Source organism: Bidens hawaiensis, unplaced genomic scaffold (genome assembly GCF_021521415.1).
Source record: "Bidens hawaiensis isolate Kalapana, Puna unplaced genomic scaffold, B.hawaiensis_p1.1 tig00024691_1, whole genome shotgun sequence".
NCBI lineage: Eukaryota > Viridiplantae > Streptophyta > Magnoliopsida > Asterales > Asteraceae > Bidens > Bidens hawaiensis.
The window spans coordinates 5899-31038 of NW_027493912.1; the positions used below are offsets into that span (position 1 = coordinate 5899).

At 31.9% G+C, this 25140-nt stretch overlaps 2 protein-coding genes across 2 annotated transcripts; one reads left to right on the forward strand and one right to left on the reverse strand.

Annotated features, from left to right (window-relative positions):
* Window positions 1-1570: 1570 nt before the first annotated feature.
* LOC143569875 (uncharacterized) lies at window positions 1571-3771 on the reverse strand. Its single transcript, XM_077055677.1, has 5 exons — window positions 3672-3771; window positions 3335-3405; window positions 2562-2633; window positions 2361-2444; window positions 1571-1627 (listed from the first exon to the last, which is right to left on the reverse strand). The coding sequence occupies exons 1-5, from the start codon at window positions 3769-3771 to the stop codon at window positions 1571-1573; spliced, it is 384 nt and encodes a 127-aa protein (XP_076911792.1).
* Window positions 3772-4715: 944 nt separating this feature from the next.
* Window positions 4716-8308, forward strand: LOC143569860 (DNA N(6)-methyladenine demethylase ALKBH1A-like). The gene is made up of 7 exons (XM_077055663.1): window positions 4716-4896; window positions 4957-5108; window positions 6159-6490; window positions 7064-7202; window positions 7289-7355; window positions 7456-7577; window positions 8051-8308. Exons 1-7 carry the CDS (start codon window positions 4799-4801, stop codon window positions 8188-8190), a joined length of 1050 nt encoding a protein of 349 aa, XP_076911778.1. The 5' UTR covers window positions 4716-4798; the 3' UTR covers window positions 8191-8308.
* The last annotated feature ends 16832 nt before the right edge of the window (window positions 8309-25140 follow it).

Consider the following 25140-nt stretch of genomic DNA (forward strand, 5'->3'; position numbering starts at 1 on the left):
GGTTATAAACAAAAAATAAAATAAAAAAAGAATTAAATTGAACATTAAATTGACAAATTTTCAAACTTTGGACTGAAGTGGCAAAAATATCAAACCATAGGGACGAAAATGACCATTAACTCAAAATAAAAAGGAGAAAAACAAAAATGCCCTTAAACTAACGGCATAGCTGGATGCCGTTAGACGGATGGGACGTAATTGGCTAAGATTTAAATCTATGAGGACTAAATTGATAAAATTTCAAACTTTAGACTGAAGTGGCGAAAATAGCAAACCATATGGACGAAAATGGCCATTAACTTAAAGAATTATTACCATTTAACACTTTAAATTATGGGGCTTCGTGATAGACTACGTGCTACCACGTAGCTCTTATTAGGATTTAATATTTATGACATAATTATTAAAGTTTGTTTATTCCTTAGAAAGAGGTAATTTAATACAGTAGTATCAAAATTGCATGACACACCATTCAATATTAATATCATTTTGTTAATGTTCTATACTTTATTATTATTGCACAATGATTTATAAACGTTGTTAGAAAATGAATCAAGGAGAATATTAACCTCAATAAAGAACAAAACATGGGGAGGTGAGGATGGGAAGTTGGGACAAAGTGGGGTGCAAAACAAATGTAATGAAATTTAAAATTAGTACATATTATTTAATTATATATTTTTATGAGTTTGGATCTCGAGTTCACCCGGTTTTCATCTCATCGTGTGTTATCCCATAGATTTGTGTTTTTGTGGTGACACAACGACTGTCAAGTGACACCCGACGGTATGGTTTCCCGGGAACATTCAAGCCAAACTTTGAAACCAGTGTGGACCCGGTTAAGTCAACATAGTCTGGCTAGAGTAGAACAACGAGACTCTCCAAATTAGAGAAAACAATGACCTAATACAAAATATAAAATCATCGTTATAAAAGAACTATAATTAAAAAAATACTGAAAGGTTCATTTTCCATCACAAGCATAATAAATGGCAGACCAAGTCACCATAGACCATAGACTTTTATATGTATTTTACATGTATAACTTAGACCATGTGTACTGGCACGTTGTGCCAGGCGTTTTGGGTGAAAACGCAGGGGTACACCGCCCCCCCCTGCGTTATGTTGAAATTTTTTTTAAGCGTTTATATACAACGCTGAAACACCACAAAAAAACAAGGGTATAACTCTGGAAACACCGCCCCCCTCCAAGGTATGCCAACTTTATGACTACACTTGTTTTTATACAAAATCATAACTCTGACTGGGCGCCACATGGCGCATAACCCCTGGATGTTGAGCTTTACGACTACACATGGTCTTATAATTTTCTCAAAATATAATGAAAACTTAAGAACCTTCCCAACAGTTTCATTGGTCAACAAATGTTGACACTTATTACCTTATTGGAATCCAACATGACAACCATTCTATATTGTTTACACTTTTGTACTTTTCATATGTACTTGTATAGAACTCAAAAACATAAAAATGTTACAACTTACAAACATGAGGATATTATGAGAAGATAACTGTTTTATATACATACATGGTTTCAAATATAAAAGTGTTACAGAAAGAATTTCATCCAATCATCACTCCTCATAGCATTATAAACAGCTTGAACCTGTAAAAATTTAAAACAATATATAATAAAATAAAATATCAAGTTGAGAAGAATGTAAAAACGGGTTCGGATCAACTTATCTTTTTTTATACCGGTTGGTTTGGGTTGACCCGAAACATTTACCACCTAACCTTTTAAAACTTCAATTTTTATTGAGTGTTTAATATGAATACAAGAAATATATAATTTGCGGTGTAATTTATGTACGACAAAAATCTAACACGAAAGTCACGTGTTTGGGTTTAGTCTAAACGGGTTCAGGTCAACTATGGGTCTACCTAGCGGGTTGACCCGTTTAACCCATTTGCTTACTTTTTATTAGAATGTGTTTTTACAATAACTTAAAACTATTTAGATTTTTTTTATGCTAAAATTTAAAAGTTTAAAAATAAGTTCGCATAGTTTAAACGTAATTGCTTAGATAATAATAAAATAAAATGTAAGCTTAGAATTTGAAAGCATTAATATGCAATAAGAATATATAATTTCTTTTGGTTCATATCTGTGTCAACCTATGAATACACGTGTCATGTTTGGGTTTGGGTTCATGCATGTGACACGATATTTGGGTTCGTATTGTGTCAGGTACAATTATGATATTAGTTTACGGACAATACAATTTAGTAAGATGTATGCCTTAAAATTACATTTTTTGCAACTTTCAACCCGCTTGACTCGTTTCTATTTTATGCACACCTTTACGTGTTTGAATCGAGCAGATAAAAATATAAACCTGTTCCTTAGAAATGACTCGAACGGGTCCAATATTCACCGAGACATATTTCCCACCCGATGACACTCTCTTATGCACATAACCCTGCGGTCAAGCATACATTCATTCGTTCATAACCAGTCGAGTTACGTAAAAGATACCCGAGCTGAATGTTTGTACCTGTGGGACCGGATGCTGAATAACCTACTCGACAGCAACTACCATAGACCGAACAAAATCATCGCCTCCGGACCCAATTGCTGTAAACCTTCTAGCACTTGGGTAAGTGTTTATCTGTTAAAGTTTATAAAATCAGTTATGAAGAAATATGCAAGCCACATTCAATATTTACTAAGTTGCCAAGTTGAAAGTGAATATTGGGCTATGTTAGGCCCGATTCGACGGGCTTCAGGCCTGGTCCAGTGGCCCATTAAAGTAGAGCATTGTTTGACATAAAAGAGAGGTTATTAACTTATTATGTAATAATAAAAATAAGAATTAAGAATGGTGAATATTTTACGGCCGGAACTGAACCGAACAAGCCTCGTTCATGTTTGTTCGTTAAGCCTTTTATCGGATAAACAAAAGGTCCGTGAACAACTAACTGAACGATATGAACTTGTTCGTGTTTGTTAATTAAGTACATGTTCATTTAAACATAAACAAACAATGAACACAGACATATGTTAACGGATAATGGTCAGTGCCAACGTTCGGCTACAAGTTTGTGTTGGTGTTTTTTTTAGCATTCATATGCTAATTTAGTTAATAATTTTGCTTAAATCTGTATGATATGATTAACAATGTTATTGAAAATTATTAAAAACCTTTAATGAACAAACAAACATTAACGAACATATATAAACATGTTATCGAAAGAAACTCCTTGTTCATTCATTTATTATACGAACGGACATGAACAAACTTCCCGCCGAACTATTCACAAACAGTTCACCAAATGTTCGATTCGTTTACATCCTTGTAACTATCAATACCTTTTCATTAAGAGTGAGCCACTCACCGGTCGAACCATCAATCACCGTACTTCCAAACTTATTATTTATGTCTGAAACAAAATGTTTACATAAAATTAAGGAACAACAAACACAAGTTTTTGAGCAATCATATCATTTTTTTAAACCCTTTAATTTATATATAACACAAACCGAGCTACATCTGGATAACATATTAAAATGTAAACCAATGGTTACATGTCATGACCTGTTATAGTTTGCATATTCTCTACATTATTATCACTAGAGCGATTATTCGGATGATCTACTCGTCTTCCCTAACAGAAATATTTAATGTTGTTGATGATTGTATGCCTACATCTTGAATATGGAACCGGTGTTTGAACAGAAGTGCGATTAAGCGACATTCGAAATGTCTTATTGAGAATCAAAGCTTCGATTAACGCCCTACGCGCCATTTTATAATGGATTTTGTTTTAGCAAAATTATGATATTTTGATCATAGTTTTTTCTAACTGTTTTATGAACATTTTCGCGCCAAAGAATGGATAAGAGACTTTGCAGGAAGTTTATTTTTAAGTTACCAAAACGTATATTTTTTTTTTCTAAAAAACTGTTAGACCCGTCGTATTTGTATTGTCAGACCTTTTTTCTAACAAGTTATGTTACGTCACTTGACACATAAACCGTCAATAATATTTGTTGTGCGATGATGTTACTATCTTGTGAGGTCCGACAATATTTATTGTGAGGCGACATCATTATCTGTGAGATCTTCTAGTGCTATTTGTGAGATCCGACGGTGTAAAGAACAAACATTATTATTTCTGAGATTCGACGGTATTATATGTGAGATTCGACTGTATAATCTGTGAGATTAGACGGTATTATTTGTGAGATCCATTGGGTTATATTGTGAGATTTGACCATACGTGTGAGATCCGACGATACAATTTGTGAAATCTGACGATTTATCTGTGAGATTCGACAATATTACCTTTGAGATACGACAACAATATATGTGAGATCCGACATCATTATCTTTAAATCCGACGACATAATCAATGAGATCGTACAGTTTTACCCGTGAGATCCGATGGTTTATATGCGATATCTAATGATATTAATTGTGAGTAGACATTGATCACTAGTTCAATCCTTGACGTGAACGGGTTTTATCCCACCATACTGTCCGTGGCTTCGAGCGAATAGTCACGGACATCGACCTTAGGTAATGATTTTCTCTTTTTCAAAGACGAGTGTATTCCGATATAATGAATTTCTTCATTTAAAAAAAATGATAAAATGTACATTTTGAAGATTTTATCTTTATTTTTATTATGAAATGACAATTTTACCCTTCTAGTTTCAGTGATACATCTGGTAACATGAACACAAACCAATCCCAAATTCCCAAATTCCAAAACATAAACCCTAATTCCTAAATCCCCAAATTATTATTAACTCAAACTCAAACCACTTCAAATGTACGGATCCGATACCATACCCGACGATCCAGACCGAACCGCCTTTCGTAAAACCGAAAAGAAGTACAAATTATATTACGATTCCACTTCAAAAAAGTAAGCAATTACTTATTATTATTATTATTATTGTGTAACGATGTTATAATTAAATGTTAGGAAGAAGCTACCGAGACCGGTAGACTTATCGGAAGTTATCGATTTCAGATCGGTTTCGGAATCGTTTGAGAGAACCGGTGATATTCGTTCGGGAGTTTCGAAGGTGGAGAATCGGTTCGATAAGCCGGTTTTTGGCTTGGATGATTGTCCTGGTGTGTTGAGATGATTTTATTATTTCGTTTATGTTCGTGAACGTCCGTTTATGTTTATGTTTATGTTTATGTTAGCTCGGTTATGTTTATTTTAGGGGTGCAATCGAGAGCTCGAGCTCGGGTCATTTTGAGCTCTATTTTCAAAGCTCGAGCTCGTCTCTTGAGTAGATTTTCGAGCTCAGCTCGGCTGGTGAACTATTTATTAATTAATTTTTATATGTTTGTAATACTAATTACTTTTATGTTTTTTTTTTTAATTATAATTTTATGTATAAAATAATATAATATTATGTTGTTATTTTCTTATAACACTATAAAGTTTTAATTAATACTTATTAAATATATATATTAAAAAAATATATATATGAAAAGTTCGTTTAGGCTCGCGAACCGGCTCGAGCTTGATAAGTGAAGCTCGGACTCAGGCTCGGGCTCGATTGAGCTTTTTCACGAGCCGAACTCGAGTAGTTCGTGAGCGGCTCGACTCGTTTGCTTCCCTAGTTAAGATTCAAATGTAATTCCAAAACTTGAATAACAAAATGTATCAATATAGTGCCTTTGACTTGTCCTAGATCTAAGCTACAATAGCACCCCTTGCGTTTCTTTTGCTCGGCTTTTATGTTCTTATGTTCTTGGCATACACAATGCCGAAGCGCTTGTCTAGGAACTAAAAGCGCATTTATGGAGCCTCACCTGTGAAAAATGGGCCTAGACGCAAGAAGTGAGGGCTTATAATAACTATGGTTCATTTACGTTCGTTAGTTTTCGTTTGCTTAAGGTCGTTCAGAATCGTTTGCTAGAAACGGTGATCTACTAACTTTAATTTTAACCTGATTTTTAAATAATTGCTTACTTTTTTATGTTAAATATAAAAGTGTAACTTATAGATATATTTATAAGAAATTATGAATAAACGATAATTATTTAATAAATAAAAAACGAGTCAAGCTCAAGCCGAGATTAAATTGTTGTATGCAGCAAACCGACCGGTGATGCGTTTGTTATGTGGTGTATTTGTGCTTATTATGAGGTCTCAAATCTCGATTGCAGGTTTTTATTTCATCCCTGCAGCATTGAGTATTGAAGAGCAATGCAGGTGGATTAAAGAGAGCTTAGTGAGTTTCCCACAACCTCCAAACAGAACAAATCACAATGCTGTTTATGGAGGCATACATGATCTGTTCAATGCTGCAAAAAATGAACAAGTGTTAGTTAAAGAAGATTCAGTTGCTGATGATGCCACCTTTTATAATTATAAATGGGCTAGTTCCGAAGAACTTGATTCGTCGGTTAATGGAGACAATCGTAAACCGGTTTCAGCATCTGTCTTGCTAAGGAGGTTAAGATGGAGCACTCTCGGTCTGCAGTTCGACTGGTCAAAGGTGAACGTTTGTGTACCATTGGTTCATAACTGTTAAACGGATCATATTCGTGGGTTGGGGTCCAACCTGTTCCGAACCCGAAAATCGTGTCAGAGACGTAAACCCGTACATGACATGCATATTCTCTGGATGACCCGAACACGACTCGTTTTACCTGAAAGCATTTTGTTTTATTTTTTGTTTCACATATCAATACTTTAAATTTACATTTTTACCAATAAAAATTGCAAATTTATGTAAAAAATTTACATTCCTATTATAAAATCTAGTGTGAATTTTCTTTTTACTATTTAGTTTTGGCATAAAATACCCAACCAGTTTAATGTTAAATTCAAAACACATTTAAAAAAAAATAAAGTAAAAATAATAGGGGATAAATGAGTCAACCCACGATCCCGCCAGTTTGTCTGTGGGTCCAACCCGAACCCGTTTATACCAAACCCAAACCCGTGAATTTCTTGTTAGGTTCTTGTCGTGTTTTCGGCTCGTGTAAGAATTTCACATCCCTAGTTTCTATTTGCTTATTCGTTCTTGATTAACTTATGTTTGCCGACATTTATATTGTTTTTGTAGAGGAGTTATAATGTTTCTCTCCCGCACAACAAAATTCCGGACGCACTTTGTCAACTGGCTAAGAAAATGGCTGCACCTGCAATGGCAGTTGGAGAAGAGTTTCAACCAGAAGCTGCAATTGTTAATTACTTCGGGCCAGGTACTATTATTCAATATCACATAATCACTTTGAGAATACGTATTGAAACACGTTATAAATACTATATTAATCTTCTAATATCTCAGGTGATATGCTCGGTGGTCACCTTGATGACATGGAGGCAGATTGGAGTAAACCTATCGTAAGCATGAGGTCGGTTTCAGTAGTGTATGTTGAATAAAAAATCAATAATTTTGTCATATAATATATGTTGGTTACCGACATTATGAAAGCTAATTTTTTTTAATTCTAGTTTGGGATGCAAAGCTATTTTTCTTCTTGGAGGGAAATCCAGAAATGACGAACCGTTAGCAATGTTCCTCCGTAGTGGCGATATTGTGTTAATGTCTGGGGAAGCAAGGGAGCGATATCATGGTCGGTACAAAGTTTATTTATTTTTTATGATTATTTTGTTTTCAACATTTTTCGTGTTTAATTTCATATGTACCTTTAAAAACTTGAAAATTTTTAGATGTACCCAACCAAAACTAAAAATATCAGATATACCCAACTTTAATGAATTTCTCTGTAATTACCATTCTACCCTTTTCCATTATATTTGTTTAAACCCTGTTTTTATTTAGATTATGATCAACTTTGACTATATTTTGAAAAAAACTATTGTTGATGAGTACAAACTATAAATAAAATAAAATTTAGTTAAAGCTGGACACATGAAATTTTAAAGTTTAAGAAAAATAAGGGTATAACGGTCATCATTTAAATTATTTATAATGAATTGGGTATATCTGATATTTCAACTACTTTGTAATGACATATATGATATTTTTCAAGTTTGTAGCGGTATATATGAAATCGCCCTGAATTTTTTTTGTTTTGTTTTGAAGGCGTGCCTAGGATATTCACGGATACAGAACACGCAGAGATCGGATGTTTAGAAAAACAGTTATCAGATGAAGATGATATTTGTTACTTGGAATATATTAAAACCTCAAGAATTAACATTAATATCAGGCAAGTTTTCTGATTAATTATCTTTATGCTAAACCTATTAAAGGTAATTTAGAGAAGTAGCCATAGTCTCATGGTTTTTGCTATTCATTATAGTTTATGAAATAACTATAACATTATCTGTTTTGACTCTTTCAATTGAATTACTTTCGTTTTGTATTATGTTCTTTCGTTTTCGTTCGTAGAGACAAAAGTTCGAAAAAATGGCTGTTGATAAAATCTTGTATGATACTTTATTTGATTTTAGATGTTTGAATGAAAATTTGATGTATGTGTGAGAGAAATTTATTAACCGAAATGAAACGCAAATAACCGACCCAACCTAACAAATGACGGCTCGTTTTTTATTTCTTGAGAAGCTGAAAATTATATTATGGATATGGTTATACCTCGTTCCACAACTGAATCGAACTGATCCGCACCAAAAACCAAACGGAGCCTAGGAATTGAAACGTTTAGGCTTGAATTCATTAATAGATGGTTAATAAACACTTGACCCAAAAGTTTCAAGCCTAAATTCGTTAAAGAACGCTATTTTATTTTTCAGACCCAAATGTTTCACGACCAAATGTAAAACTGAAAATGAACCATAACTGAATAGGATAGCCGGAAGCTTAAACCGAATGATTTCCTAAGATTGAAAGGTTGATTTTGGTTCGGTTTGACCCCAAATCGAACCATCAGTCACCCATGCAGACCTACAAGTGAATGTGATTGGATGAATGGATGAATTAATAGAGAGTAGTGAATGGGAATTAGTTAAGTTATGATAAACCAAAGAGAAAATAGTTCGAATGAAGCTACGCTAAATAGTTCGGCTAAAGCTTATAGATGTTTTAATTGTTAATTGTTAATACATAGGATGTTTGGCTGAAACAATATGTTTTGAGGGTTGAGCTGTGACAATTTAGAATGTATAAGTAATAATTACATTACATTTAATCAGATAAATACGGTGTTATGGTGTTCTTTGTCTTTAATAAAAGAGTTAACTTCAAATAAGATCTTAGTTTATAAAATTAATCAGTCGAAACTGACGAGAATTCATAAAAGTCAAAGTCGGTCACTAATTTGATTGCGCAAATTTGTATTTACGATATCAACACCGAAAAGCATCTATCGATCGTTGGGCATGACTAGATCCGGAACTTCATTTATAAAAATGATTTGTAGCACCTATTAGACAACAAAATATTCAAGCAAAAAAATTCAATCATTTATGATTTTATACAATTCAAACAATTTCAATAGACTGGCTTGTTTATTGGGTCGGAATTTTTTTTAACATGGGAGCTTTACAAGGAAATAAAAAGAAGCCTAAAATGTTTTTACTACATATTTTAGTAATTGTAAAGGTCCACTAAAAACTAAGTGAGGTCCAAAACCATTTCCTAAAACCGACCCATTGCATTTTGTAATAACAGGAAAAAGAACAAATCGGTTAACCATTAACCGGTTTTTTTTGACGAAATTTAACCGGTTAGACCGATTTATCGGGACGGTTACTAACTGGTAAGACCGAACCGGTTAACTTGTTAATAACCGGAAAAAAACCGTTTTTTAATAAAATAATAATAATAATAAAAATCGGTTAATCGGTTTGGTTAGCTGGTTTGTAACTGGTTTTGAAATCAATAATATAAACCGGTTACTAACTGGCGGTTAGAATCGGTTAGTAACCGGTTAGGATTGAAACGGATAGTAATTGGTTACAATTTCGGGTACGAACCGGTTAGAAACCGGTTAACCGGTTCTGTGTGCACATGTGAAAAGAACTACTTGGTAAAATAATATAATATTGTACTTACAGTATACGAAATCATAAAAGCAAAGGTTTCTACAAATATTTGACATTTAGATTAGTCTCTATGGTTAAATAAGAGGTCAGAGATTCAAACCTCACAATATAAAAAAGCTAGTCGTTTAAAGAAAAAGGATAAGTCTATTAAAATTTGCAATAAGATATCAAAGCTAGTGTGAGAAAGAGGCCAAAGTGGATAAACGTGACATTAAAGTTATTAAAGTTATTAATAATGGGATTACTTGATATTATGTTTTACGGCTATGTGTGAGAAATGGTCCCTTTATTAAACACGAGTATATGTCAATGCTCAGTAGCGTTTTTTGTGTAGTGGCATCATGTGTTTATTTCCATCAAAGTGGTGCAGGTTCAAGTCCTATAAAGTGAAGATCTTGTGGATACTAGGACTAGATTTTAGGGCGTGCATGTGTGATCGCCGATCAAAAAATATATCAACTAACATTGTCACTTTTTTGCAGTTTGACATCTTAGTTTATCACCAATATGTTAAACTAAAGAAAATACACAAAAATCACCACTCCTGGTTAAGAAACTTTAGTTGAGTGACCATGACTAATAATTCTATCAAATTATTTGAACAAGAGCAATCTATGCATATGATATTTGTATACTTTCTTACAACACAAGATTTGAGCTAAAAATAGAAAATGATGAGTGGAATCATTGAGGTTTGGAAATGAGTAGTAATAACTATATCAACTTTTGATTATGTTTTCTTGACAATTATAAGGTTGGAAATAAAAAGGTTACGGCACCAATAGGTTGCATAGATCTTGTCCCCCCTTTTTGGATATAGGTAACACAATAATTGTATATTGCAATAAATACATGTTTTCACACTTTCGAATATCATTGTTTTTTTACAAACAAATAACATAATGTGTCACAAATCATATTGTAAATAGTTTGTTTGATCGTGTATTAGCAAGTTAAGCGGTTTACAATAGACACGCTAAACGAGTCGTAACGGATATACGAGGTTTTTCATGTAAATGCCGAATTTATACTAGTTTATTTGAATATTTTTCAATTTTTTCATCATGAATAGTCCTGGATTATGATTGGTGGAGGTGAGCGTTGACCAATCAGATGTTATATAGCATTCACTAACTTTCAGTTTTTTGTAAGTTCAAATTTTCAATTAATAAAAGTTTCTTTCGAGTTCATTCAATTGTCTATCTAATAGAATGTACATTCGTGATTTACTTATTTTTATCTACATTTCAAACCCGTAGCAACACGTAGAGTAAAAACTAGTTTATATAAATAGGAGGTGAGAAATCCCTAATATATTTTAAGCAATTATTAATGTTTGAATTTGTTTAGGTTTGGTTGATTAATATTTAAACATCTTTTATTTCCACATATTTTGTACTTCTCATATTTTTAAGAATCCATGATATCATTCACGTTTTAAAACTAATTCAATCGGTCTCACCAGTTAATCCATAGGATCATCGGTTCCTGGTCAAGACATATCTCAAACTAGATTTACTTGAGTACACTCCGTATAAAACGTGAATGGATGTACAATGTATATATTCCGTGTATAATGTGAGAAACATATAAATAACTAGAGTAATTATATTTACATTAGAATAATAACTATTATTCTACGATTTTTGAATTAAAATGATTATTATCATTTTACTTATTTTTTGTAGCGTAATTACTTTAGTTCAAAACTGTTGAGTAATACATAATAATTTAATACCGTTTGTTATTTTTACAATTAGTAAGTTAATTTCATTTCTACCGTAACCCACCGCAATATATTCATATAATTATTAATCAATTTCTAAATTTTGAAATAAAAATACATAAAGAAATTGTTTAAAGTAGAAGAGAGAGCAGGTAAAGGAGTGCCATGATTTGGTAACATGTTGTTAAGGTTAGATGCCGACCAAACATGAACATGCTGGTTCTATCATAAGTTTAAATTTTATAGATAATAACATTAATCATTAATAATGATTAATATAGTCCTTGCTTGAACTACCTAATCTATTATCTTCTAGCAAATAACAAGCCAAACATGTCACTCTTTTGGGCGGCTGTAATTCTACTATTTAATTACTATTGTTAGTTTATAAATTTTAACCAATAATCATTTCTATCATTCAAAGACCATTGTAATACTTGGATTAACTATCATAAAGTTTTAGTTTATTGTGACATAGTTGGTTGTGTAATAAGATGTTGAAACTTGAATACATTTGTCCAAATTTAGTAACGTTATAAATACTTCTTTGGAATTGAGTTTGAAAACAACTTATTAGCTTATTTTTTATAAAGCAATAAGTTAAAAAAGTGCTTGTCAATCACAAAAATATATCTTATTATGAGCTTTTTAAAGGGTTAAAAATTGTTTTCTAAAGACACAAATTCTAACATCTGGAAATTACTTTTTTGAAAAAACCAATAAGTCAATAAGTGGTCTTGAAACTCAATCACAAACATGCTCTAAATATAACCTTGAATTGACGCATGAACTTTTGACGCCACAGGAAAACACAAAAATATTAAGTTGAACGAGTTGTGTTAAATTTAATATGACGGGTTTAGTTTTTGATCGATATAATTTTATATTTTTCTTAATATGTTGGATTTAGGATTTAGTTATATTGTTTAAATATAATTATGTTTTATATGGATTTATATTTTTCTTTATTGGAAGCTTGTGATTTAGAAAATTAACTTCTAAAAAGGAAATTTTATATAAATTTGGCTGCAGCTTAATATGTCTATCCAGTTTAAGTTAAAATCCAGTTTAAGTTAAAATCGGTTCCACCGGTTGTACAATTTTTATAGTCCAATCCAGTTTAAGTTAAAATCGGTTTTTAAAATATTGGTTTTATCTTCACTATATAGCTCTGTCCGTGTTGCATTTTGGTGACAATTTAAGCCAATGAACAAGCCTATGTCATGTTTTTCTTGCATTTTATAAAAAAGTCAACCATTAAACTATTGACTTTCATGTTTTGAGTACTTACAACCATAGCCCTCTATCTTTCTTTAGGTTTCATATTCACTCTTTATAGTTCCTAGTTGGCTAAATGCAATGACACCTTGAGAAGTTAACAAATGGTCAAATGTTATTCACACAATCACATAAAGCAAAGGTATCTATTCATGTATAAAGGTCGGTCTAATGGTTTAGGGGAGAAAAAAGGTGGGCTTTAGACTATACTAGGACCTTATTTTTTTTTTATCTAGGGGAAGCTCGAGATCGCTTATCTCTGAGTTTCCTAAATATAAATTGCATGTTTAAAAAAAATGTAAACTCCAACGGTCCACATTGCTTTATCTCGTTCTCTTTCACATATCTGAAATAATCATTCTATAGTATAAGTATTTGATCTGAGTTAGACTACTCTTCACACTTTTCTTCTATTGCTCACATGTACAAATTGGATTTGCCCATTCTTTTTGTTTTTATTCCGATGCTCGTACACCTTCATCACCTCTAAAAGTATCATATATAAGTTTCTTGATCATGTACGGTTGTACACATAACATATGTGTTTGTTTATAACTGTGCCATGGCTTCTTATTTCGGGTGTATTAATTTTTATGTTGGGTTGACTGACTATGTATTGAATTTATTGTTAGAGTCTAGATTGTTTTTAGGTTTTTGGCCATGAAGTAAAATGATGAATTAGTTGGATCATGCTTTTCATTTTAATCATAAAACTATTCTTTTCATTTTATGCCTAGTGGGCTAGTGGACTTATTAATCGTGTTTCCTTTATGCCCAAAATAAGGATTATTGTTTTCTACTTTTAGTTTTCTTAAATCAATTTTGACTTTACAGTCAAAATGAGCTTGTTTTTACCTCTTTTTTAATTATTATTATTATTAAATTTTTTTATGCAGTAGGAATTTTTGAAATAATGGGACATGAATTTGATGATTTAGATACATGTTTAATGTGATAATTGTTTTGTGTATGATGTATGGTTTTTGAAATACACTCATTGATTATTGTTTAGAATCCATTGTTTAGAATCCGGAACACAAGAAACCGGTTTGTTTTAGCTATATGCACGTATGAAAAGACCTTAATTTTAACTTTGCAACCTTTGGAAAGTCGAAGTCTCAGGGTTTTCTGGCCTTTAAAAAAGAATGAGTCGCCTCTGGCGTATGTATATGTAATTATGTAAATACACGCGTAAAGGATGTTTCGTTTTAGTTGAAAGTTGATATGTTATTTCTTGGTTACCTTTGTGCAGTACATTAACTACCCTTTCATTGTCAATCATATAGATGGCGATTAGCATATGAATCTTATACTCACATATACAACAATGTTATATCTATAAGTTACTAGATGTCATACTTATTGTCATCATGTAAATACTTTAAAAGATATCAGTTTTAATAATGTGGACGACTTTACATTAGAGAATGTTATATACAGAGAGTTTACTCACGGAAGTAAAAATGTTTTATAAACCTTGTGTGCTTTTATTCTTCTTATTATAAAGGTATAAGATAAAATGTGTAAATAAAATCTATTCGCAATTGTTTTTTTAGATAATTTGTAAATTAAACTAATACAACCATCATTAACAGCGAATAAGATTTAGTTAAACTGACATTGAAAGGTAAATGAAGCTTTGGGCTAGAGACTGAAAAGCCTCAACTTTGAATCTGATCTCTAACTGAGTTTTATCGCAGTGGGCCATCAGATAACGGAGATTCCCCAAACAAGAGATGGTGGGGTTGGGCTACCCAACGTTATCTGTGATTGTGGCGGGCGTATAAAGTCGTCTTTTGCCATCGGGTTACCATAGGTAGCCGGCCAGACTTTTTTTTGTTGGTTGTTAAAAAAAACAAACAAGTATCATTAATATTTAACGATTATTTAATAGCTATTGGCTTTTTCTAATTACTTAAGTCACATTAATTAACCTTTTATATAGAAAATGTGTTACTTGAGCTAAAATTATTTAAAGGTTTTTACTTTTATTAATTTTTATTTTGCTTTTATAGTTACCTGTATAGATAAGAGAAGATACAAATAATAATAGTCGAAAACAACTAAGCATGCCCAAAAAACTAAATTTATGAAATAAAATATTTATTTTATAAAGGTCCCAATAAATGTAAAAATAATAAAAATAATAAAAACTAAACTAAAAATAATAAAATAAAAATGAGAAATGTGTTTGAACAATGTCCAAGCATGCCTGCTCCCTTCACTTGTCCCTAATTCCTCTTCATGATTCGTTACGCTAAATTCTCGCTAATCCCCATTTTTCTTTAAATATCCACCTCCTATTTTAATTCTTTTTTAAGGAATAATAATTATTAAATAATATTAATTCTCTTTATTGTACGTTACTTAACTGGGATTTCTATGATATTCTGAATATATAAATAGATATAAAAATACACATTTTGCAAGAAAAATTCAGCAAAAAAATATCAACTTTGTGGATATTTTATTTTAGTTAAATGGCACTTTCTTATTGTCTTATGTTGTATTTGGAAGACCTATAACGAGACGATTTTCGATAACAAAAACCTTTTTTACTCATATCAACGAGGAGATAAATAAAATACACATGTCTTTTTGTTATTGCGCATATTATATATTGGGTAAAGTTAAAATACAAAGGACAATAAAAATGAGAAGAGTGAGAAGGAATCCAGTCCAATGATTTTAAATTTGAATGACTGAGATTAATTTAATAAATAAAAATTAATGAAAATGAGCATGAAGGTAATAACCCATCTTTGTTGACTTTCTCTCTCCACATGCAAGACACATGTCAATTCCCCCATCATTTTAAAATGTCCATAACTTTTTCATACGACATTATTTTTTTAAAAGAAATTCACCATAATAATAAGCGTTTTTTTATCTTTAATATGATTATCCTATTGTTATATAAAAATAAAAAAAAATTAATGGGTTTTTAATTGTGTTTTTTTGTTGTTTATTGTGTAATATGTTGTTTCCATTGTGTTTTACGTTTCAAGTCATTGTGTTATACGTATTCACCATTGTTTCTTACGTTTTAGGTCATTGTGTTATACGTATTCACCATTGTGTCTTACGTTTTGGGTCATTGTGTTATACGTATTCACCATTGTGTTTTACGTTTCAAGTTATTGTGTAACATATATTAAGCATTGTGTTTTATGTATTAGATAAAAAGACACCATGGTGTGCGAAAAGACACAATGACGAAAAAAGAAACAATAATAAGCGAAAATACACAATGGTGTGCAAAAAGACACAATGACGAAAAAAAGACACAATGATGAAAAAAGACATAATGATAAGCGAAAAGACACAATGGTGTGCGAAAAGACACAATGGTGTGCGAAAAAAGACACAATGATAAGCGAAAAGACATAATGACGAAAAAAGACACAATGGTGTGCGAAAAGACACAATGACGAAAAAAGACACAATGGTGTGCGAAAAGACACAATGACGAAAAAAGACACAATGATAAACAAAAAGACACAACGATAAGCAAAAAGACACAATGGTGTGCGAAAAGACACAATGACGTGATTTTTATTTTAATATTTGTATAACAAAAATCATACTCATATTAAAGATAAAAAAATGCTTGTTATTATGATGAGATTAAAAAAAAAAATATCATACCAAAAAGTTATAAACGTTCTAAAATGTTGGGGGGTATTAACATGTGTCTTGCATGTGGAGAGAGAAAATGTGTAAAATTATCCATATACCCTTTTTCTTTTGGTCCCCACTTGACATATGTCAATTATTTATGGCTTCTCACACTTCTCATTTTTGTTACCCTTAATAGAATAACTTGACCCATTATATATTTACAAACTTTTTATTGTTATTATTTCACTTTTCATGATTCGGGTTATTAATTTGAATAAACATGGATACAATATTTTAAAGATTCGTATTTAATTTCAGTTTTAAAAGTTTCGAATTAGAATAATCTGATTGAATAACTTAAAAGCCAACTCGATAAACACCCTAAATATGTCCGGTGTAAAATAAAATAACTATACGATTTTATAACTTAAATGCATAAAGAAGTTAGCACTTTGATGGTATCAATTCTACCCTTTTAATTTAGTGATTTATTATTATTATTATTATTATTATTATTATTATTATTATTATTCACTTTTTCAATAAAAACCAAGAGAAAGAGACAACAGTAGGCACCGCCACTACTTAATTTTGACCCCAAAGACTTGCTCATTGAAAGCCAAAAAGAAAAAACAATTGTTATGAATTATTGACGAAAAGGTGGATGACACAATTGTCAAACACCTTTATTCACACGTTTTATTCACGATTGTCAAACTATTGAAATGTTCATCAATAGTTTATATTGTCGGTAATTTACTTTTTGCACAGTAGTTTTTGCCTTATAAATAGAATGTATTTGTAATGAAGTTAATCATCCTGGTAGAACTAACAATTCACATATATCTCTTCACTCTCTTGTCTCTCAGATATAATAAAGTTCAATTATCATTTCAATAATCTTGTTATAATTAGAGCTAATATCATAACACGTTATCAGCACGAGCCGCTTATATCCTAACCAAGAAAGGTAATAGACACAAAGGTATCTACATAAGCATCATAAACACTTCTTTAATTATGTACATTAGATATATATCTATGCATATACATATACTAACTAATATACTGAGTAATAGCAATAATGTGTATAAACATTGTTATTAAAATTTGATAACTATTTTAGAAGTTAGATTTATTTACACTAACAATTCTATTCTTATTATTGTGCATACTGATTATATATATATTTTATAAAATAAACTGTATTTAATATCTTATTATTATCTTACTTTAAAAAAATTAATATTATATATTATATATATACACACACACAAACGGTAATATTACCGTTATAAACGGTAATATAACCGTTATAAATGGGTTATAAACCTCCACTATAAATAACCAATCATTAACCCCATTTCATTTACAACAAACATTCTTCTTATTAAATTTATCCAAGATAAAATTCTCAAAATAATTCACCCGGTTTTGATGTTGGTCACTATAATGCTTATACTACTTCTCATTCTAATTTTTAATCTCCCATCTGAAGAGTTCGGCATGTTCTTTTTCTTTTATATGTTTATAGCTCTACCAATGTATTGTATCTCATTGTTGATTGATATATATGGATTCTAATATTTATCTTATTATTTGCTCTATTATGTTTAGCAACAAAATGTCAAATATAGCAAAACTCGAATTCCCAGCACTCAACATTTCTGGAGAAAATTATATGTCTTGGACAGCAAATGTCAAAAGACATTTAAAATCTATGGATGTGTTAGACGCAATCCAAGAATACAATGATTGCTCTGACCAGGATAAAGCAAGAGCTGATGTTTTCATCCATAAACATATTGATGAATTGCTACAGCATGAGTATTTTAATTATGATAACCCATATATGATATGGGAAGATTTGAAAAGCAGATTCGGTCATCTAAAGGAAGTTTTACTTCCTACTTCTAGAGATGAATGGAACAGTCTTAGGTTCCAAGATTTTAAGAGGGTAAATGATTACACCTCTGCTTTATACCGAATTTGTTCAAAGCTAGAATTTTGTGGGTATCCCGTAACAGAGGAAGAAAAATTAGAGAAAACTTTCTCCACGTTTCATGCATCAAATATAAACTTGCAAACACATTATCGTTTGCAGAATTTTAAGAGATACTCTGATCTAAATGCATTACTCCTTGTAGCCGAGAAAAATAATGAATTATTGATGAAAAATCATCAATCTCGTCCCACGGGTTCATTAGCAATACCAGAAGCACATGTTGCTCACAAAAGTTCTCATAAAAATTCTGATCATAAATGGGAACAAAGTCGAGGACGAGGCCGTGGACGTGGACGTGGTCATTTTGACAAAAGGCATTTTAATGATCGTAAGCATCCATTCAAATGGAACAATAACTCTTACGGTCGTGGTCGTGGCCGTGGTCGTGGTCGTAACCAGAGAGCCAATAATTATCATGTCCCACACAATACTAATTCCAACCACCAAAATAAATGGAATGAAGCTGGTAGGTCCGAAAACAATGGCACTTCATGTTTTAGATGTGGAAGTACAAACCACTGGGCAAAGGCTTGTCGCACAGCTCCACATCTGTGTGAACTGTACCAAGCCTCTCTAAAAGGAAAAGAGAAAGAAGTGAACCATGTTGATAACTTTAATAATATCAATGCTGAGCTGAGCGTTGAAGACTTTGGGATGGAACTTTGAAACAAAGTTGCTTGACTACTATAATTAGATGCAATTATTAAGTGTGTTCTCATTATCTTTAATTATGTAGTTTCTCTTCCATGTACTACTTGTGTTTCAATTAAAGTTCTTATTAAAATATCATATGTCTTCGTTATACACTTATTTTTTTTCTCTTAATATTTTTCAAGATTTAAAATGAAAATCACCGGAGCACAAGATCAAACAAATGAAGAAGATATATGTATAGCGGATAGTGGAGCCACGCATACTATACTTAGATCTAAAAAATATTTTTATGAACTGAAACCAACAAAAGGGATCATCAATACAATATCAGGTCCTACAAACTTGATAGAAGGAGTGGGAAAAGCTAATTTAACATTACCAAATGGTACAAAGCTCAAAATAGAAAATGCTTTATTTTCCCCAAAATCAACAAGAAATTTGTTGAGTTTCAGAAACATATATCATAATGGATATGATACTCAGTCAAGGACTGTTAGTAATGAAAAATATTTGCATATCATAAGCAAAGATCAAATATTGGAAAAATTGCCAATGCTCCATTCTGGTTTGCATTATACATATATAAATGTGCCTCAAGCACATATGGCAGTCAAAGAAAATTGTTGCGATTCTGGTATCATAAACTTATGGCATGACAGATTAGGCCATCCAGGATCCACAATGATGAAAAGGATCATTGAAAATACACATGGGCATCCACTGAAAGGTCAAAAGATCCATAAAATAGATAAAATGCCTCAATGTACATCTTGTTCTCTTGGAAAATTAATTACAAGGCCTTCGCCATTAAAAGTCAATAAAGAAACACCAATGTTTCTTGAAAGAATTCAAGGTGACATATGTGGACAAATTCATCCACCATGTGGACCATTTAGATACTTCATGGTCTTAATAGACGCATCCAGCAGATGGTCTAATATCTCTTTATTATCGACTCGTAATGTTGCTTTTGCAAAATTTCTTGCTCAAATTATCAAATTACGTGCACATTTTTCGGATTATACCATTAAAAGAGTAAGGCTTGATAATGCGGGAGAATTTACATCACATGCTTTTGATGATTATTGCATGTCTGTGGGAATTGTTGTAGAACACCCTGTTGCTCATGTACACACACAAAATGGCTTAGCCGAGTCGTTGATCAAACGCCTTCAGCTAATAGCTAGACCATTAATAATGAGGACAAAACTCCCTGTTTCTATTTGGGGTCATGCAATTATGCATGCTGGATCATTAATCCGCATGAGACCAAGTGCAAATCATAAATACTCTCCCACACAACTTGTTTCTGGAAATGAGCCAAATATCTCTCATCTTAGAATTTTTGGTTGTGCTGTGTATGTTCCTATTGCACCACCACAACGCACAAAAATGGGTCCCCAAAGAAGGTTGGGAATATATGTTGGATATGAAACATCTTCCATCATAAGATACCTTGAACCTTTAACAGGTGATGTATTTACAGCACGTTTTGCTGATTGTCATTTTAACGAGACAATGTTCCCAGCATTAGGGGGAGAAATGAAAAAGCAAGAAAGAGATATATCATGGTGTGTGCCATCATTGTTACACCTAGACCCAAGATCAAAACAAAGTGAGACAGAGGTTCAAAAAATAATACATCTACAAGAAATTGCAAATCAGTTACCTGATGCATTTACTGATATAAACAGGGTCACTAAATCTCATATACCAGCTGCTAATGCTCCAGCTCGAGTTGAGATTCCAAGCAAGCAAAACCATAATAATGCGCCTCATGAATCTCAAAAACGTTTAAAACGTGGAAGGCCAATCGGTTCAAAGGATAAAAATCCTCGAAAAAGAAAGGGTTCTGAGAAGGATACTGACCCTAAGGAAGGAATGATTGACAAAACCTTCCCTCAGGAAAGAATAAATGATATAACATTTCCTCAGGAAGAAATAAATGATTCCAATAAAGAATTGTCAATAAACTATGGTAAATCACATATAATGTGGGATCGATATGAAATGGAAAATATTGATGATATATTTTCTTATTCTGTGGCAAGCGATATCATGGAAGAAAATGATGACCCTGAACCAAAATCTGTAGATGATTGTAAAAATCGACAAGATTGGAACAAATGGAAAGATGCTATGCAAGCTGAATTAAACTCACTAAACAATCGAAAGGTTTTTGGACCTATTGTCATTACACCAAAGTCAATAAAACCTGTAGGATATAAATGGGTTTTTGTGAGAAAACGAAATGAGAAAAATGAAGTTACAAGATATAAAGCAAGACTTGTAGCTCAAGGTTTTTCTCAGAGGCCAGGAATTGACTATGAAGAAACGTATTCTCCTGTCATGGATGCTATTACGTTTAGATATTTAATCAGCTTAGCAGTCTTTAAAAATTTAGAGATGCGCCTTATGGATGTTGTCACAGCTTACTTGTATGGATCACTAGATAGTGACATCTATATGAAAATTCCCGAAGGATTTAAACTTCCCGATGCAATAAGCTCAAAGCCTAAGGAAATGTATTCAATCAAATTACAAAGATCCTTGTATGGACTGAAACAATCTGGAAGGATGTGATACAATCGTTTGAGTGATTATTTGATAAGCAAAGGATACACAAATAATCTTATTTGTCTATGTGTCTTCATCAAGAAGACAACATCAGGATATGTGATCATAGCTGTGTGTGTTGACGATCTAAATTTAATTGGGACACAAAAGGAAATTAATGAAGCAATTGCTCTTTTAAAGAAAGAATTCGAAATGAAAGATCTTGGAAAAACCAAATATTGTCTTGGTTTACAAATTGAGCATATGCATAATGGGATACTTGTGCATCAGTCAACTTATACTGAGAAACTCTTAAAACGTTTCAATATGGACAAAGCAAATCTTTTAAGCACACCGATGGTTGTTAGATCACTCAATGTTGACAATGATCCATTTCGTCCTTGCGAAGATAATGAAGAGATTCTTGGTCCCGAAGTACCATACCTCAGTGCAATTGGAGCACTTATGTATCTTACTAACTGTACAAGACCTGACATTTCTTTTGCAGTTAACTTATTGGCAAGATTCAGTTCATCCCCTACTAAAAGACATTGGAATGGCATTAAACATATTTTTCGGTATCTAAAAGGAACTGCTGATTTAGGTTTATTTTATCCTAACGATTCAAAAGAAGGGTTAGTTGGTTATGCAGATGCAGGTTATTTATCTGATCCCCATAAAGCAAAATCTCAAACTGGATACATATTTAAGAATGGAGGAACTGCGATTTCATGGCGTTCTCAGAAACAAACACTCATTGCAACATCTTCAAATCATGCTGAAGTCATTGCATTGCATGAAGCTTCAAGAGAATGTGTATGGTTAAGATCTATGTCACGACACATATTGATTTCTTGTGGACTAGAGAAAGATCGAATTCCAACTCCTATCTATGAAGATAATGCAACTTGTGTCTCGCAAATGAAGGAAGGGTATATCAAAAGTGACAGAACAAAGCATATACCACCAAGATACTTTGAGTATACTCGAGACCTTATTAAAGACAATCAGGTTGAAATGAGATATGTCCAGTCCAACAACAACTCAGCTGATCTTTTCACAAAAGCACTTCCCACAGCAACATTCAGGAAACATGTTCATGATATTGGCATGCGCTATGTACGAACAATGTAACGACCTGCAATTTGAGGGGGAGCTATATACTGCACTCTTTTTCCCTTAGCTAAAGTTTTTTCCCCATTGGGTTTTTTCTTTAGCAAAGTTTTTAATGAGGCAGTACTTCAAGACCCCGACGTTTTGAAATGGTGTCATCCAAGGGGGAGTGTTATGAATTATTGACGAAAAGGTGGATGACACAATTGTCAAACACCTTTATTCACACGTTTTATTCACAATTGTCAAACTATTGAAATGTTCATCAATAGTTTATATTGTCGGTAATTTACTTTTTGCACAGTAGTTTTTGCCTTATAAATAGAATGTATTTGTAACGAAGTTAATCATCCTGGTAGAACTAACAATTCACATATATCTCTTCACTCTCTTGTCTCTCAGATATAATAAAGTTCAATTATCATTTCAATAATCTTGTTATAATTAGAGCTAATATCATAACAACAATTATTTTGTTCAATAATTGTTTTTGATGTCTCAACTTAGGGTTAGTAGCCGCCCTTCCAACCTTTTCACAAGCCAAAGTCAAAGAAAATTAGAAAACAAATAATATCAATATATCATATGTCCTTTGGTTGTAACTTATAAATCACTAGCAATCAATAAAGCATACTACATTATATTGGATGGAGACATTGTTTGGAAATTGTTAATGAAAATTTAAGGATTAATATTGTAGGTACCATAGTTCTTTATTTAAGAATTAAGACGGGTTGTGTGTTTAACGTTTTACTAATGTTTATCTAAAATATTTACCTGGTCAGTACGTAGTGGTAACATGGTTTAGCAGTTAAAAACTTATTGTTCGTGGTAAATCACTATTGAGTAGTGGTAACTTAGTTCAGTAATAACTAATTAGTGTAATTGTAAAGTTAATGTAGTTCTCTATGAACCCTTCCTATATATATTTTAAATTTATTCAAACATTTGTTATTAATAATGAAAAAAAGGTATAAGCTAGAGTATAACAAGGGAAAAATAAATGTATTCAGTTATTATTTGATTTATGTCTTTCTGAATTCAGAAAGGCCAACACAAAGTTTAGGTTGAATTTGGTAATTGATTTAAGAAATATCAATTCATGTCATGATAGATTTTCCTCTTTTAGATTATTTTATCTACAATGCTTGAAATAATTCATGGTTTCATTTGAAAGAACATAAGTGAGGGTGTAAAATTTTCAAGCCGGTCTTTAGTTCATTTAACTTGAGCTAGACCTGTTCAGTTAAAAGAGCTCGAACTTGGCTTGTTCCAAACTCTATATCTTAAAATCAACTCTTTAATAAATCCCGACCCAACAATATAAGTAAATTACCCAACAAGTCCTTGTGTATTAACTTATTGCCCTCTTCTTCTCAAGGTTCCATAATATACGGATATAATCTCCATTATATAGATAACCATAACACTTTTGGTCTCTTTGGTAATTTGGTAGGACGGTCATTTATATTTATTAGAATAAGTTACCCACATAATTTACATGTGAGGACATTCTAGTCTTTTAAGATTATTTTTTTTCACATTTTTATATAATTATATATGTGTTACATAAGATTCAAATTATTTAATGTATATGTATATAATTAATATGTTTATTTATATTCGTTAAAGAAAGCTGACCTAAGAGCCGTTGATATCAGCAGAGCATTGTTAAAACATGAAGCTGACCTAAAAAGCTAACAAGCATCATTGCAGAATCTTGAAACTCAGATCGGACAAATTGCCCGATATGAGTCTGAAAAGCCATCCGGCGCTCTTCCAAGCAACACAATAACAAACCCAAATGCAACAGCAAACGTTGTTACATTGAGAAGTGGCACAACTTGAGTTCGCTTAATGAGTTATAATTTAAGTTTGAGCTTAAACAATCATTTGTATATTTGTATTCTAAATCTATATGGTTCAACATACGAAAGTGTAAATGACAAAAATGAATAATATCTATGAGACAGAAATATTACTTAGTTTCTTTTCTTTATTTATCAACTTATGAATTCTTTGGTCCACAAAGACCATATATTACGATATCAAGGAACAAAAGATATGGATGCCACCCACTTATAATATCTGGATCTTATCTGGTTTCTGGCCTCACATCCACCTTTCAATAAAAAAATGGAATTATAATGTAAAAAAAAAAAGAAAAAAAAAAGGTAACGCTTCAAAATAATCCTTGATTCCAAGTGATGTCCAT